Genomic DNA, 18,283 nt, shown 5'->3' on the forward strand with positions numbered 1-18,283 from the left:
TTCCCCAGAGAGATGGTAGATGCCTCATCCCTGGAAAAATTAAAGGCTTCGCTGGGCATGGCTCTGAGCAACTTGATCTAGTTGAAGATGTCCCTGCTCATTGCAGGAGTTTGAACTAGATGACCTTTGAAGGTCCCTCCCAACCCAAACCACCCTGTGGTTTTGTGATTCTATAAGGGTGGCAGTCACCATCTCTGTGCTATTGTGTGCACACAGCCAGTCTAGGGCAAGATTATGATTAGCACTTTTCCAAAAGTCAAAGCCAACTTTGAAATTAAAATGTCAAAGAATTTATACCACAATTACACAAAAAGGCTTTGTTATTTCCTTGGAGGGAAGATTAATGGCAACTCTCTCATAGTAGAAATCTGCTCCTAAGCAAATTAAAGATACCTAAATCTATTCCACTTGATGTTAACATGTAGGCTCAGAGAAGTTCCATACATGTTTTCTCTAAAAACTAAACCCATCTCTGTGAAATGTTGAATAGGCAGTGTATTTAGTACTTATGGAGGCAACCTATAAATATTAGTGCCTGAGAAATTTCACTGAAAAGCTAAATAAATAAAGAGTTTACAAGTACATTTTCCCTCTCCTCTGGTAGGATGCAAGGTAAATCTGGCATGCTTTTCACATTTTCCTGTGTCTTTCTTTGCCATTCAAAGGGAGAAAAAAACATCAGGCATGTGATGAAGCCCACCCCACCAGAACCAGGACATCAGGGAAAACTACCTTCCAATAAGATTGAAGTGGGTAAGAAAACAACTGGTTTCTTTTATAGCAAACCAATTTCTTTTATAGTGAACTTTGGCTATTTTGTAGTTTTAAAAGTGTCATGTGGTGCTCATGAAGGAACTTTGTCTTGGTGGACACCTTCAGATTTTATTATTTGGTCCATTTTCCCGGTCAATACACTCACACACAGAGACAAAATCAGAAAACCCTTTCCATTACCTGGTGAGGGTCACGCAAGGATCAAAGACTGTCATTATTTCCTATTGTTTCATTTGTTGAGAGTGTGCATGCCATGACTTTACAGATACTGTTATTACACAGTAAGTATTTATAAAACATGTAGAGAAGAAACAGATTTGAACAACTTTTGCAATCATGAACCTGAAAACCACTGTTTACCTTTGGTTTTCCACTATTAGACCAAGGCTGATAAATTTCCTGTGCTTATACAGCTTGTAAAGCATCAGACAAGAACTCCACAGGAGTTTTCCTGGAAGAGCAGGTTGAGTTCCCAGTAAGGTTGACTCAGCCTTACTGAAACAGATTCTCTGAAATTCTCTGAAACAGATCAACTATCTTCAACATAATGGGAGCAAGGGCCAGAAGCCACTCCTTGAGGCCCTGAAAAAGATTGAACAGATCCTGTTGTTCTGTTTGACTTTCCTGCATCATTTAGCAGCAGAGAGTTCACGACTGTCTTCTAATACTATTTATTTATATTCAAGAGCAATGGGAATACAGAACTATCAGCTAACAAGAAACAATACTGGACGGGCCAGAGAAAACAAGTCAGAAAGCAACATTTGAAGGGTTTCCTGACAAACTCTGGAAGAACAGCAGTTTTTTGTAACTTCTCTGGCTTCTAAGGTAGATACACTTTCAGACACTAAAGGCAGAGGTCTGAGTCTGGAATTCCTGTCCACATCTGTCTAGCAGATATGAGCCAAAAGGTTAGGTTTGACGTTCAATATTTTTGAGGAAGAACAGAGCTGATGTTCTGGGCTGAACTTTATCTCTGCTGTAAAAGACTGGAATTTCTGGCATTCTCCAGAGAAGCGGGTTCATGCCAGAAAGATTTGTGGTCCTCTGGGCATTTTACACTTATTTGTGAATGAGAACTGAAGAATGTTCAGGGACAAATAAGATGATGCTTGTGGGTCAGACACAAGAAAAGCCACCTCCTGTTATTTAACCAGTCCTGAATCAAGATGAGGAACTAAAAGCCAGTGGCAACTTATATATTAAAAAAAGGGAAGGACTTGAAAGGTATTCAGACAGCCTATGTGTTCCCTAGCAGGCAGATTAAAGGAGATGCTGAAAGGGTGTTCCTGGCCTGACCCAGCTCTGCTGGTAGAAGTCAATACTTCCAGCATTTCTCTGATTACTTGTCATTGTCTCAGGAGCTATAATAACAGCTTCTCTCCCAGCAGAGCTGGTTTTGAGAGCAGTGATCCACTGCAGTTATCAATGAGCTGAACTGGCATGGACAGTGTAGCCAACTGGTTTTCTCATTCTTGAGAGGCGGCATCTTCCAGTGTGAGAGATTTCAAGAAGCTGTGGAGGGCAACTGGGAGTAGTCTGGCAGGCAGAGTCGCTGTTTCTTGCCAGATGTCCAAGCAAGGTGAGCTACATCTTTGTCAGGAAAGGTGGAAGAAAAGGGAATTAAAAGTTGCCTCAAATTCCTCAGCCTTACAGTGACCAGAGACACACCACAGAACAAACTATGCAGAAGATCTCAGAGCATATGAGAGAACATGTCTTGTGGTAGAGAGGGAGTGTAAAATGTGGGATGATCACCACATCTGGAATTAAGAAGGGAGATACAGGACTGAAAGATCTGGAAGAAATAAGACAGCCTGTATTTTCTGTGAAGAGGTATTATGAGACATGAAAAATGTGTTTATGAGTAAGTGTTGGTGATGGAGTCAGAAGATACCAAATAACTTCAAGCAAAGAGGAGAGAGAAAGGATGGGAAACAGTGTGGAAGAATGGGTTCCATATTGACTGGGGGTGATCAAAGACTAGGCAGGGCGTGGATGAGAAAAAAATGGAGAAAGATCTTCCTCAGCAGGAGGAGAAGCAACCTCTGAATGAAGCAGCAGCAGCTGTAAGTTGCAGGGATATTAGCACCTCCTAATGGGAGCAAGAGCACAGCTGCAGAGACTGTCAAAATTCATAGCCAAGTCCTCCTTAAACACTCCTGTTAAAACAAAGAGAGAATGTGCCTGATTTCTCTGAGTCTAAAAGACTCAGTGTGTCCTGTCTGAATACCATCAAATCACACCAAAAGGAGCTGATTGCATTGCATCACACCTGATAACTGAGGTACTCAGGTCACATATTAATAGTTCATTTCTAAAGAGCTGATCAACTTCTCTTAGCAGCATTTATTTCCCATTTAAAAATACAAGTGAAAAGACACTTGAGAGAGACACTTTTTAACAATACAGTGTTTTTCTTCACAGACGTACGTGGATACACATATATCCTAAACTGGAAAATACAGTTTTTTCCCTGTAAAATGTCAACAAGCTTTCCAATGACATCTGTTCCTGGCAGTATTAAGGAAGTATTTTTGTTTTCCATGGAGACAAAATCAAACAGCTCTCACCATTGTTGACTGTGAAAGAAAATCCTCCTTTTCTCATAACTCCTGTCTGGCAATTTTTTAGTTCTTATGTGGATTACAATTGTTACCAAAACACATTGCTAGGGCTAATTACCATGATATTGCCAACAACAAAATAAGACTTAAAGTATTTGACTATGACTAAAAAAAACACATTTAATTCCTGGTTCCCATTGACAATTTCCATGTGGTGAGCCAAATCATTCATTAAGCAGGTTTTTGAAGACAGAGACTATTGCTGTAAGACTGAAGAGCATCTCCAATGCAATTGCTTACAGCATCTTTGCTTCCTCCCTTAATCTGTCACCTATGCAGCTAAACACCACTTATCTAGTTCATTAAACACCTCCCAAAATGATCAATTTGAGTACTAAGTGGCACAACACTTATTCATCTCTTACTTTTTATCATAGGTCTGTACTACAAATAATGATAACGTGAGCAATACTGAACATCTTCAAAAAAACCTCGAGAGAAAAAAGAGCAGAAACTTGTGTAAAAAGCACATTAACAGGACAGTAGTTAGCAGACACAATTTGTGCTGTGGGAAACACTAAGGAACAACCACATATTTTTAAAATAATCCAGTAAACACAAGCAAACAAAACACAAAAAATAAGTAGAGTACACATTTTTATTACACATTCACAAGATGTGAGACACAAGAAAACCCTATAGCATTTTCCTTATACTCAGAAGTAGCTGTCATTGTTTTAGCATAAATATTGCTCAGCTGTGTAAGGAATGAGTGCAGAAAACTAAAGCAGAGCACAACCATTTCTAGATGTAGCATTGCTTACACCAACAGCGCTGAGTGGCAGAAGCAGGCATCTTGACAACAGCAGCAACAAGGAGAAGGGGACAAACACCCACACAAAACAGGCAGTAGCAAAGGGGGATCACAGTCAAGAGCTCTCATTAATATTTACTGAAGACCTATGGATGAAAAAACAAAATAAGAGTTGTCTACCACAAAGATCAAATTTAATTAATCATTTGATGAATACAGAATTTAAAATACATTATTTATTTCATTTAGTTTGTAATATGAGGCTCATAAAGGACTTGTATAATATTACCTGAACTAGAACAAGCAGGAACTGTTATTAGTTTTCCTTCCCTTTCATTGCAAATACTCTCCCACACTCAGATAATTCAGTGTAGAAATGATGTGTTTCCAGCTTCCTGAGTGATGCTATGCTCACACTCATATAGTAATATCCAATCAAATCATCTCCTACCACCTTCCTCTGGTGTGAATCGGTGCTGTCCTGCTGGGCAATGACCCATCCTCTCTTATAATTCACCTACATCCCTTCTTAGGGCTGTGGCAAGGAAATAGGTATATGCTTTGAAGCCATAATCTTGTAGGAAGTTACGAACAGCCAAGAATACTGCAGGACATGGAGCTGTGCACACCCTGTGATCACAATACACTTGATTTTACTTTGTTTTTTCTTTTTTTTCTTCTCATAGAAAACTAATCCCTATTAAAGACCTTAGGATTTGTTCTCAAGGTCCTTGGTGGTTCAACATATCTGAAGGGGTAAGAAAGGAAACCATTGAGCACTGTTTCTTGTGCCTTCAAGGACACAATAACATATTCTGCCATAAGAATAAAATTCAATGGTGCTGGTAACAGTGTTTTCACAGGGAACTGGCTATTCCTATTAAAAAAAAAAAAATCCTATAGGAGCTAAAGCTCATCCTGGTTCCCACCATTTACTGACCTCAATTTTCCTTCTTTGGCAGAAATTACTAGAATAATGAATTTAAAAACAAGGCCAAGGGAAAGCCTTCCAAGAGTTACTTACACCCCTGTGTGGCATGCAGTGAACACAGTGCTGCTCAGAGTGGGAGAGTATAAAGCCAGATCTCACAGAAGTTAGTCACACCACTTAACATTCAGCCAAAAAACAAGGCACTACAGTAGATGTGGTATGGGAGGGGAGGCAAGTAAACCAGCAGCTGAAACTCCTGTTTTTAAAGTTGGCCTGTTTTCTTCCACAGTTACACACCAGAAACAATAGTTTGATTCCCAAAAGAAGATGAATCTCTGCTCCTCATAATGCATTGTAATGCTGATGACCAAAGGAGAGGTCAGTTCTTGCCCAGCTCTCGCCTGTAGAGGTTCCTCTACAGCCTGAGTATTTCATAGAGCAGACTGCACTACACTAGTGTGCTTCAAATTCAAGTGCACTGCCTGTCTTAGAAACAAGGGGCATTTGTCACCAAGCAGAAATATCCTAGAAACAGAATATTCTTATCACAGGGCTGATACAGTTGTGCTCTGCATATTTAATCTCTCACTGATACCATTTGAGTAATGTCCCCACCTCCCAGTAGAATTTACCCCAAGGACTTTCATGACCTAATGAAGCTATGGGAATTTTGTCACTGGTTTGAATGTATAGGGAGAAAGCAGGCTGCTTTTTTTTTTTTAACTAACAGAAGCTTCCTTACTAACAGAAAGAAATAATAAAATAAAATTACCAACATATTTCAAACTGAGTGCAAAATGTAACAATACAAAACTAAAAAAATCCTACCCTCACGTGGTGTTTTGAGCTGCAACGTCACCGTGGCTTTTGTGTTGTGCATTTCGTTCACTGCGACACATGTGAAATTTGCCTGCAGATCCTCCTTTTTTATTTCAGTAATATGCAAAGTGGTTTCTCTGTAGTATTCTTGTGCACGTCCTTCAAAACTAATAGAGAGAGAAAGACCTGGTACCATTTGCTTTAGGGGCTATGTACAGTTTGCATAGAAGAAAGATTATTCTGTGTTACGTGTACTTACAAATTAGTTTTTTCATTAAATCTTGAAAAATCTAAGTATTTCACTGGGACATTATCCACATCCCATGTGACAACAGCTATCGGCTGTTTCTTAATCCCAAGGCGGGCCTGACATTTCAGAGACAAAGCAGCACCTAATCAAGATACAGAAAGATGCAGACATTCATTGACGAAAACCAAGTATAATTTAATCTTTCTGATAACATCTTTTTCTACAAACCTTCATACCACCTGTGAGTTTTGCCTCTTAACAATTTTGACATATTTATTTGAACTATTGCTGACAAAATGATGCATAGAAGAGACTTGAAAAGAAATAGTACCATGAGATTTTTAACAAATGATCTAATACAACACCAAGGATTACAAAATGAATTGTTTGTTTTTGTTATGATGACGGCAATGTAGAATTTATTTGTGATGCTTAACCCACGTAATCAACTATTGAGGAAAGTAACTCTGGTTTACACACAAATGTACATGGAAATAACATTGTTACATATCAGTATATATTATTTTGTGTAAGTCTGGCATGCAGAGTCTTATCTTGGATTTTATTTAAGATGGAAAATAGTAAAGTAAACCAGGCCAAACAAAACAAAACAGGAAATAACGTATTAAGTATTTGACATTAGGAAATATTTATTCCGAAGTTAGGGTCACCGTTGCAGTGGAGGAGGTATAATTAAAACACTGTAAATTATTTCCATGTAAATCAGCATCTGAGCAGGGTTTAGATAAGATTAACTTACATCCTGAATTAGTTTTAGGTGGCATGGAGAAATCCCTTCATTTGTGCAAATCAGAGACAATAAACCAGTGCAGAAGTGATTTTTAAATGTAAAGTGAATACCCAGTAAGGGTGGAATGTGTTATTTAAACGCCCTGAAACTGATGCTTAATAGCTAAGTAACCCATCAGTTATATATAATTTCACATGACTGTGCCTGGAGTTAATTAAATCTTGAAAACATTATGGTGCAAAAATGAAATGAAAAATCCCGTTATTAAATTTTCTTGAAGATGCCCATGTTGACTAGACCATCACAAAATATTAATTTAAAAACAATTTAATGTCCATACATACCAAGCTCCACTTCTATCACATCATTATCTTTTGGAAATAAAATTTGAGGAGGTAGAGGTGAGTGTTTTTCTTCAGAAATTATGAAGGGAAAAAAAAAGCACATATTAGAACACTGTGAAAAAGCATTTTGTACGATAATTATTATAATCTGTACAGTTAATATTTTAAGATCCCAAAGAAGAATTACAAACTAACACTCAACAGTGTTTCACATGTCTGTTGGGATTATCTGATTTCATTCCAATGATCAAATATTACTAATGAGTTTCTACATGTTAATAGTTTGACTATTTTTTCCTCATTTATTTATTTTTTGCCTTTGTACATAAGAAACATGGAAACTTTTTACTTTCTCAAATACTGTTTTAGCTGCTGAGCAGGAAAAAAAAAATAGGCAAATGCAATTATAGGTTTGTGTGCCTTCTCAGTCACTTATTTTGGTTGTTTAAAAGAAAAAGGAGAACAAGAAATTCCTTCAGACATTTGAGAAGTTACTCATCTCCATGATATGAAATAGCGAATATGTACTTTCATGCAGCATCAGAACTGGGGACTCTCCCGCCTGCAGCTGCCTGCCAATGTTCCCTGGGTTCCCAGGCCTCTCTCTCCACTGTCTGTGCAACATTGCCACACAACTGCTTCCCATCACACCAGCCTGCCATGACACTGAGCATCCCTCACCATTACCTTTTAGAAGGAATACTACTCTTCTTTTGACATATTCATTTTCTGTCCCCATTGTTAATTGTTATGGACAGGTCCAAACTACATCCAGCTGCTTGAGTTGTATTAGGTATCCAGATCTTTAAGATTTTTTTCCCCTTTATGCATTTTTCTTCTTTTCTTGTCCTTTATTCTGTCTCATATTTCCCACCCCAGACACATTGCTTGCTATCCTTTCCCTCATTAACCATTTCAGTTTCAAGGCATCTCCTTGAAAGCCATAACCATATTTCCCTAAAAACTCTGCAGGAACTTATTTAACCCCCTGCTTCCCAGGCTGCCAGAAAATGAGTTATCTTTACCCATGCTAACTGTTTCTAATTTTCATTAGCTGGATCTGGTAAAGAAGAATTTGGGAGAAGTCGGTAACTTCCTAGCTAGCTGACTATGCTAAGTTCTTAGTCGCCAACGTTCAGAGGCAAAAAGTCCTCTGGGTCAGTGTGGATCTGCAAGGCAACAACAATGTACATCATAAGGCAGTATTATCAAAACGTAACAGCTTCAGTCATCAGTATAGTGATTTTAAGGGCTGATAAAAACTCAAAGAAATTGTCAGTAGGTACTCTGAAGTGAGTAAAAACTGGAGCAGTCATCGCAGTCACAAATCAGATTTCACATGTTATGTTACAATCCATTCTTTCTGCAGTGATTTCAAAAGAACAAGTCAGATTAACTTTGAAGTGAAGTAACCTCCTTGGAGGTTACAAAGGCTTTAATTATAAATTTGTGTGCCTTTACGGTTAGAGTTAGGGTTAGGGTTAGGATTAGGGTTATGTTAGAGTTAGGGTAAGGGTTAGGGTTAGGGTTAGGGTTAGGGATACGGTTAGGATTGGGTTAGAGTTAGGGTTAGGATTAGGCTTAGGTTTAGGTTAGGGTTAGGTTTAGGGTTAGGTTAGGGTTAGAGCTACGGTTAGGGATAGGGTTAGAGTTAGGGTTAGGTTTAGGCTTAATGTTAGGTTTAGGCTTAGCTTAGGGTTAGACTTAGGTTATGGTTAGGGTTAGGGTATAGGGTTAGGGTTGGGGTTAGGTTAGGGTTAGGATTAGGGTTAGGATTAGGTTTTGGGTTAGGTTAGGGTTAGGCTTAGGTTAGGTTAGGGTTAGGCTTAGTCTTAGGTTTAGAGTTAGGCTTAGTCTTAGGTTTAGAGTTAGGCTTTGGTTAGGATTAGGCTTAGTCTTAGTTTAGGGTTAGAGTTAGGATTAGGGTTAGGTTAGATTTTGGGTTAGGTTTAGGGTTAGGGTTAGGCTTAGGGTTAGGGTTATGGTTAGGGTTGGGTTTAGGCTTAGGTTAGGGTTTGGATTAGGGTTAGGGTTAGGGTTAGCCTTTGTGTTAGGCTTAGGGTTAAGTTTATATTAGGGTTAGGGTCACGATTAGGATTAGGTTAGGGTTAGTGTTAGGTTTAGGGTTAGGCTTAGGTTAGGGTTAGGCATAGGCTTAGGTTATGTTTAGGGTTAGGGTTAGGATTAGGGTTAGGATTAGGGTTAGGGTTAGAGTTAGCATTAGGTTTAGGGTTAGGGTCAGGGTTAGGGTTAGGGTTAGGATTAGGGTTAGGTTAGGGTTAGGGTTAGGGTCAGGGTTAGGGTTAGGTTAGGGTTTGCATTTGGGTTAGGCTTAGTGTTAGGGTTAGGATTAGGGTTAGGTTACTTATCCCTCACATAACCCTATCTCTAACCCTAACCGCAGAGCATTTTTCATTATATCCCAGGCATAACCGTATTCATGACCAGCTAGAGAATCATTGTTGAAAGTACATTCAAAGAAAAATTAAGTGTTAGACAGAGATGTGTCATGTAAACCATCAAGGTATTACAGGTACGGGGGAGAGGAAAGCCATGACACCTCCTAGTTACTGTACTGGTTGTCAGCTCTATTCTGTCTTCTGTCCAGCTCAGTATAGTCTGAACAAACTCTGCTGCCGAGATCTGGTCACAGTGGCAAAAAAAATGGAATCAAGGCTGCTATGCTCCAAACCTGCATTCTGCCCACAAACTGAGGGGCTCTCCACAGCAAAAGATCTGATATTAGCCTGCAAATTAACACTATTTTTGAAAAACAAAACAAAAATTTAAACCCAAAGCCCTCCCCACCCCCCATCTCCAAACCCCCAACAATCTTTCTGACTGTTTTTCTACTGATCTGATTGCAGAACTGAAGACACATCTTGAAGTCTTGCAAGTTGATACAACCTGGAAGGGCTGATTGCTGCAAGCTCTTCCCCTGACCATCCAAATACAAAGCCCCTCTGAGGAGGTTGCATTCTAGAGGCACTCCAGTGTCCACACATTTCAGCTATGTTGGCTATGTTCGAAATAACAAGGACACAGCACTCACTAAGCTCCACTCATTTTCTGTCTCTACATATTGCTCATTTTGTCTCATTTAAGACAAATCTAAAAGTTTTTTCAGCCCTACTATCAAATAAACGCTAAATAATCAAGATGGACGAGAAGGTATTGAGTTGTAGGTCATCAACACACCAGTGACCCAACGACCACCAGATGATCCTCACTAGCTACAAACTCTTCTCCCCTCAAAGAAAAAGGAAGCAGAGTTTTGTGACCTCCCACAGAAGAGACTTTTAATTTCAGAAATAAGTGCTACTAGACACCTCTACCAACTCCAGTAAGTAACCAGGGCTGTCAGAGACTTTTTGCAAAAGACTGAATGTGACCTGGTCTGAATTTAACCCCATCTTGATCCGTTTGGATTCACATTCACAAAATTCACCTACAAAAGCAGATCTAAAGTTTCATGAAGAGGAAGCAAACCAACAGGAACTCTTTTTAATGTACAAAAGCAGCTTCCTTTGCGTTGAGATGGAATCAGTCTTTTTTATCTTAGCAATCTACAAAAATGACTGTCTTACCCTTACTTATGAAAATCCTTGTTGCTGATACATTAAACATATTTCCTTTATGAGTGTAGATAAATTGACAAGTATAATAACCGTCATCCTCCTTTCTTGGGTTGTTGATAAAAATATATTTTTCTGCCTTGAAGTATCTCTCTCCCTGCAGAGGTTTGCAGTCCTGGAAAATAAAACTTTCTTTATGTGGCTGCAAATAGCTTTTCATGGTAATCTGATCTACAACTGTCACTATCAGGGTTTTATTTACCTTATACCACTGGATGATAGTAGCATTCTTATAGTTGTCAATTGTAGGACAAACAATTTTTCCTCTTCCAGTGTCATTTGGGTAACGAATCTGACTTGGGAAACATATTCCTCGCTCATATGGATGCACATGAACACTCATGTCAAATGACTTTGTACGATTATTTGAACTTTAAAAAAGGAATAAAGATATGTGAATAATACTATTTTTATAAGTGATATACTAAATATTTGTAACAAATGTGAGTTTTGTTTTTTATAAACATATGGATGGTTGTTGTAGTTCAGTCACGAATTGATTTTTTAATGACTGTCATAAAAATAGCAATTGCAGAATGAATAGTTACATTAAATGGTGTATGCCATGAAAAAAAAAGCATCATTACCACAGCTAGTAATTGGACTGTATTATTAAAACTATTTTTTTTTAAGTCTTACGCCTTTTATTTTCAGTGTTGCACTTACAAAAGTATAACACAAGTATAGTTTCCAGAATCCTCTCTAGAAGTTGGCAGAAACCAAAGAAATCTTTTTGAGGAAAATATTCGTGATCCCTCTTCTTCTGCAGGAATTATTTTGCTAGTGTCCATGTGATACCAGGTGACTTTCACAGATGAACTCCATCGGGGACATTTTATAACTAAAGCCTCACCTTCCATTGCTTCAACTGCAAATGAACAAACGATTAAATCTCAGATTAATTAAACCTTAGGTACACAGGCCCACTAAGACAGAGAAGAACATGGCATTCCTGGATCAGTAGGCCAGTCATTTACAGATAACTACTTTCCTTGAGTTTTTTCAGAGATTATATGTAAAAAATCCAGAGAAGCTTCTCTCCGAAGTTCACAAAAAAATTGAAAGAAATGAAAAAAATGAAAGCAATGTAACAGACTGAAAGGGAGAATCTGATGGCAAGGTAAAATGATGTCAGAGAGGAATAAGAACAAAATAAGAAACACAGGGAGACAAACTACTCACGCACAAAAGAAAGATGAAGGAGTTGAGAGTAAAACATTATTTTTTTTATTTTTTGTTCTAACTGAGTATATTTCTAGCTTTGAATACTGAACAGAGTACTTGAATCAAGCAGTTTTGACAGATATTTAGGTTCCCAGGCACTTGAATAATGAACTGGCTGCTGAAAACAGAAATGTTAATCTGAAAGTTAAATTGCATTTTTGAGAAGAGAAAGATGAGAAAAAAAGCAAGGATGAAGACTAGACAAAGATGAAGATTGGCAGAGGAGCTACAGTAGATAAGGGAGCATGAAAATGAGAGCAGACAACCAAATAGCTAAACAAAATAGACAGACTCTATCAAAAACTACACTTTGTGGGAATATTGCTACCACCCGGCTTTAGACACATACATAAACAAATCAGGCGGTGAGTCCCTGTACATGGTGAACACTTGGCATCTGTTTTAGTTCTTTCTAAAGAAGTGATCCGTCTCCACTGACATTACATGCTGTCTCACTAATTTAGGCACCTAAATTAGCCACATCAGGTATGAGTACCCTTAACCCCATCATTTTACCAGCATTTTCACCCATGAGCCTTGCAAAAACAATGGCACTTATCAGGGTGTCAGGAAAGGGAGCATCACCTCACCAAAGGAGGGACACATTGGAAATAAAGCTTTCTTCAGGAAAAACTACAGAAGAAAACAGAACACAAAGAAACTGAAAGGTCTCATCTAAACTCAGTGACATCAGTGAAAATGATCTTGGCAAATTCTTCAGCAGAATTTGGTCTCGTAATAAATCTTATCTGTTTGAAACTTAGCATTCACATTGTAAAACTGAGACTACAAGGAAATACTTAGAGATAATATCTTACAATATTTTTCAGACAAATAAGCAACTCAGACTGGAACTACACGAGTGCTACATAATAGTGTGTCACTGCTCAGCATTATATAGATAAATCAGCAGAGCTGTCCCATCAAGAGAGAGCTTACTTTTTTTAATATCCCCTGCGTGCAGGGAAACGTTACTGCCGCATTGCACTTGTGAGTTAATGCCCCCAAACCCAGGACATTAAAAAACATTATTAATGAATGATGCACCCAGTTACATCCCTGGTTCAGGAGGCTGCATACACATATGCCCTGTTCATTGCAATTTAAGTGTCTTCTTGGAGACTTTGCCCAGTTGGGGACTGGAACACCAGCTATTCTCAAATCCATTCTAAAAGACCCTTTTTTCTGCTTGCAGAGGTAGAATCTAGACTTTATGTCACAGAAATGGACAGTACTCAGTGCATTTTAATTTACAGAGAAAACAAATGAAGCTAGTTTTTGAGCTGTGATTTGTAGTTTGAGGTAAACTAGCTAATTTTAGGTTTGAAAAATCTGGGAACAACCTACACATTTCTACAGAATACAACTCATCAGGAAGTATTTTCAAAATGTGACTTACATGTTTCAGATGTCATGGAAACCGAGAGGAAGGTAGACAGGAAGATCAAATGTACATACCCCATCGTATTTCTAAACCAAAAAGAAAAACATTGATATCTCAGAATATATTTTGACTGTATCAGTTACACTATTGCCACGGTACTGATGTACATCTCTTAATAGATAATGGTTTCATGTGGTGATAAACTCCATCATATGAGCTGCTCTGTATAGTGTTTGTGTGTGTGTCACAGTGGTTTTGCAGCTTTGAGATCATAGAATCATAGAATCATTTTAGTTGGAAGAGACCCTTACGATCATCAAGTCCAAACAGATGATTCTCTTTGTGCTATGATCAATTCAACAGTTCATGTTCCATTGAAACTACTGTTATGACTTAGTTTAACGGATGTGGGAGAAATACTCTGCCACGGTGGGCCTCAAACAGAAGCCTCTTCTTGCTTGATCCCTTTTTTTTTTTTTAAGAAATCTGAATGTACATTGGCATTCTCTTTGTAGTGAAGTGCAGAAAAGTTATACCTTGATTTAGAAAATGATAGATCCTGGATTTGAAAATATATACCCTGGTTTTGAGTTAACCTTACATTCAATCAACTGCTGGAGTGCACAACACCTTTTTGTCTCTCTGTGCAAGTAGAGGTATCCTTAGTGAAAGCTTCTCTAGGTAAGAACAAAACCAGATGAGTGCCATCAGCAATGCTAACCTGAAGGGGGATTGAAGAAATAGACTGGAAAGGCAGATGAAAGAACATGTATTACACTCATGTAACAGCAGTAGGGTAGATCCTGTGTCTCACTGATGCTTTCATTTGTGCCCAACTGATAGGCACCTGCTGTAATTCACACCTCACACTGTGGCTCAGGCACTCTTCAGCAAACCCCTTTATTAAAGAAACTGGTTACTTGTCCATGGACATTAGAGTTGACCTAGTCTAGGAATATCTCAGGAGACAGCAGATATGCAACCCAGCCATACCATGCAACTGTAAGCCTTCTACTTACCATTAATAAACTCTTCGCTTGAATGCTGTCCTTCACTGTGGATCACAGAGCGATGGATTCTACTATCCTACATGAGGAAGAAGCCATCCCATGGTACTACATAGAGAGAACATAAGTTTTCAAGAGAAACCAAGTTAGAAACTAATCATAATTTATCTTGCTGATAGCGAGCACAAGAGAAGTAGTGAAAAATAGACAAGAAATGTACTGGCCACGTAAGCAGTGTCGTCACACTTACTGCAAGGAATTTTTATTTCAGTGCCAAAGATTTCCAGACTAAACAAACATTGACAGACCTTATGAAGACCTACGTTTTTGCCAAGTCTGAAATTCAGAACAAACTCGATTTTGAGATTGTAAAAACATCATTGGCTTTGTGTTGATATGGAAAGTTTCTTTTTTTTTAGAAAGTTTGATAACATCTACAGGCTTATTCTTAAACTCTTAAAAGTAATAACAAAACTTAGTGTTGGGAGAGAAAGCGTGAGAATTTTACAGGGATATTCACAAATCACAGAAAATACGAGGTTTAGAACAAATAAGCAGCATCTCAGCATTAACATCAGGGCAAGGCTGGTGCCATGCCTTTTATGGGAAGGACCTGACCAGCCAGCAGCTCCAAGAAACAATTTGCATGAGGAGTTGCTCATTTTCATTAGAGTTGGAGAAAAGCACCACATACAAGCACATGTGATCTATTGACTTCTTTAACTTTAAGGAAATCTTAGGCAAAGTTAACAGATTTTTGTAAAGTACTTTCCAGCACAACAAACATCAGGAGATTAATCATGGAAGGAATGAATGAGCTGGGCCAAATTAGGGTTCAGGAGTGACCTGTGACAGGGTAGGCCCTCAGGGAAGAAAGATACAGAACAAAACAGCACACAACAAAACTCACAGTAACAACACAGCAAAGCATTTTTCTTTGTTCGTCCTCTAAAGGAGGACGTTTGTTCCTAGAACTTATTGCCTACAACTATATGCCCTGGTGACAGAAGATACAGAGAAAGCAGAGCTACTGAATGCCTTCTTTGTCTCTGTCTACATTGCCGGAGGCTGTCCTGAGGAGCCCTGTACCTCTGAGGCCCCAGAGGAAGTCAGGGCAATGAAGGACTTTGCCTTAGTTGATGAGGACTGGGTTAGGGAGCAATTAAGCGATCTGGACATCCATAAATCCATGGGTCCAGATGGGATGCACCCGCAGATGCTGAGGGAGCTGGCTGAGGTCATTGCTAGGCTACTCTCCATCATCTTTGCCAAGTCTTGGGAAATGGGAGAGGTGCCTGAGGACTGGAGGAAAGCAAAAGTCACTCCAGTCTTCAAAAAGGGCAAGAAGGAGGACCTGGGTAACTATAGATCGGTCAGCCTCACCTCCATCCCTGGAAAGGTGATGGAACAACTTATCCTTGGTGTCATCTCAAGGCATATCAAGGACAAGAGGATCATTAGGGGCAGTCAACATGGCTTCACCAAGGGGAAGTCGTGCTTGACCAATCTCATAGCCTTTTATGAAGACATAACAAGGTGGATAGATGATGGCAGAGCAGTGAATGTGGTCTAACTTGATTTCAGTAAAGCATTTGACACAGTCTCCCACAGCATCCTCACAGCTAAACTGAGGGAGTGTGGTCTGGACAATCGTGTAGTGAGGTGGACTGAGAACTGACTGAAGGAGAGAAGTCAGAGAGTTGTGGTCAATGGGGCGGAGTCCAGTAGGAGGCCTGTATCTAGTGGAGTGCCTCAAGGGTTGGTACTGGGACCAGTAATATTCAATATATTCATCAATGACCTGGATGAGGGAATAGAGTGTACTATCAGCAAGTTTGCTGATGACACAAAGCTGGGAGGAGTGGCTGACATGCCAGAAGGCTGTGCTGCCATCCAGTGAGACCTGGACAGGTTGAAGAGTTGAGCAGGAAAAAATGTAATGAAATATAACAAGGGCAAGTGTAGAGTCTTGCACCTGGGTAGGAACAACCCCAGGTTCCAATATAAGTTGGGGAATGACCTATTAGAGAGCAGTGTAGGAGAAAGGGACCTGGGAGTCCTGGTGGACAGCAGGAGAACCATATGAGCCAGCACTGGGCCCTTGTGGCCAAGAAGGCAAATGGCATCCTGGGGTGTATTAGAAAGGGGGTGGTTAGTAGGTCAAGAGAGGTTCTCCTTCTCCTCTACTCTGCCCTGGTGAGACCACATCTGGAATATTGTGTCCAGTTCTGGGCCCCTCAGTTCAAGAAGGACAGGGAACTGCTGGAGAGAGTCCAGCGCAGGGCAACAAAGATGATGAAGGGAGTGGAGCATCTCCCTTATGAGGAAAGGCTGAAGGAGATGGGTCTCTTTAGCTTGGAGAAGAGACTGAGGGGTGACCTCGTCAATGTTTATAAATATATAAAGGGTGAGTGTCACGAGGATGGAGCCCGGCTCTTCTCGGTGACAACCAACGGTAAGACAAGGGGTAATGGGTTCAAATTGGAACACAAGAGGTTCCACTTAAATCTGAGAAGAATCTTCTTCTCAGTGAGGATGACAGAGCACTGGAACAGGCTGCCCAAGTGGGTTGTGGAGTCTCCTTCTCTGGAGGCATTCAAAACCTGCCTGGACACCTTCCTGTGTAATCTCATCTAGGTGTTCCTGCTCCGGCAGGGGGATTGGACTAGATGATCTTTTGAGGTCCCTTCCAATCCCTAACATTTTGTGATTCTGTGATTTCTTACGCTACCAGGGAGTGAACTAGATTGGCAGATGGGAATGGGAAACCAAGTTTCGCATATTTCAATCATTAGAGGCCTGGATCCAATTCAGGACCTTAACAAATTTATATTTGTCAACAACTCTGTTGATTTAATGATGAATGAAGCTAAGGTCTACTTCAATCACAGTTGGAAAATGGTATCAGGACACATGGCTCCACATTATCCTGAGAAATAAAAGGAAGGTGCAAATGTTCTGCACATATTTGTAACCCTATTCACTACTGAGACGATAAAAGCAACATGTGATTGATACATGATGTCTCAATCTCCTGAACAGCACATGAGGAGCAAGTGATGGAAGTTTCTCTAGCATACTGCAGTGATTACTTCATTTCCACAATCCCCTCTCCATTTCTTTCTCTCTGGGTACACTGACATCTAGCTCTAATCTTCCCGAGAACTGATTTTCCTTGACTTGGTTTCACTGAGCCTTGTTATGATAGAGACCTGCTCTGAAACACCATTCTTTGCACTAATTTCCACTCTAGTTAACTGTCTTTTGCTACCTTTTACTGTATGTAGTCTTATCAGTTCAAATCAGCTTTGGTTAGCCTGTGTCTCACTACTTGCAGCTCACAGAATCACAGAATTGGCTAGGTTGGAAAAGACCTCAGAGATCATCAAGTCCAACCCTTGGTCCAACTTCAGCCCATTTACTAGATCATGGCACTAAGAGCCATGTCCAATCTCAGTTTAAAAACCTCCAGGGACGGTGAGTCCACCACCTCCCTAGGCAGGCCATTCCAATGCCTGATCACTCTTTCCGTAAAGAACTTCTTCCTAATATCCAGCCTAAACTTCCCCTGGCAGAGTTTAAGCCCATGTCCCCTTGTCCTATTGCTAACTGCCTGGGAGAAGAGACCAGTTCCCACCTGACTATAACTTCCCTTCAGGTAGTTATAGAGAGCAATGAGGTCACCTCTAAGCCTCCTCCTCTCCAGGCTGAACAACCCCAGCTCCCTCAGCCTCTCACCATAGGTCATGTGCTCAAGTCCCTTCACCAGTCTTGTTGCTCTTC

The 18,283-nt window shown here is 39.8% G+C and overlaps 1 protein-coding gene across 5 annotated transcripts in view; it reads right to left on the reverse strand.

Annotated features, from left to right (window-relative positions):
- IL1RL1 (interleukin 1 receptor like 1) overlaps positions 1–18,283 on the reverse strand; it is a 51,294-nt gene that overhangs the window by 8,618 nt on the left and 24,393 nt on the right. For 3 of the 5 annotated variants that reach the window (XM_065829526.2, XM_071808167.1, XM_071808180.1), the window contains 9 exons: positions 14,513–14,608; positions 13,509–13,579; positions 11,552–11,753; positions 11,088–11,256; positions 10,838–11,000; positions 7,251–7,319; positions 6,165–6,297; positions 5,915–6,072; positions 3,982–4,301 (listed from right to left, as the gene is read on the reverse strand). In XM_065829526.2, the coding sequence (XP_065685598.2) occupies positions 4,291–4,301; positions 5,915–6,072; positions 6,165–6,297; positions 7,251–7,319; positions 10,838–11,000; positions 11,088–11,256; positions 11,552–11,753; positions 13,509–13,572 (969 nt within the window). In that variant the 5' untranslated portion in view covers positions 13,573–13,579; positions 14,513–14,608 and the 3' untranslated portion in view covers positions 3,982–4,290. Of the gene's footprint in view, positions 1–3,981; positions 4,302–5,914; positions 6,073–6,164; positions 6,298–7,250; positions 7,320–10,837; positions 11,001–11,087; positions 11,257–11,551; positions 11,754–13,508; positions 13,580–14,512; positions 14,691–18,283 lie in introns of those variants that run through there. The other 2 variants (XM_071808186.1, XM_065829524.2) reach the window with 2 other exon arrangements.

The sequence above is a fragment of the Patagioenas fasciata genome, chromosome 1 (genome assembly GCF_037038585.1).
Source record: "Patagioenas fasciata isolate bPatFas1 chromosome 1, bPatFas1.hap1, whole genome shotgun sequence".
Lineage (NCBI taxonomy): Eukaryota > Metazoa > Chordata > Aves > Columbiformes > Columbidae > Patagioenas > Patagioenas fasciata.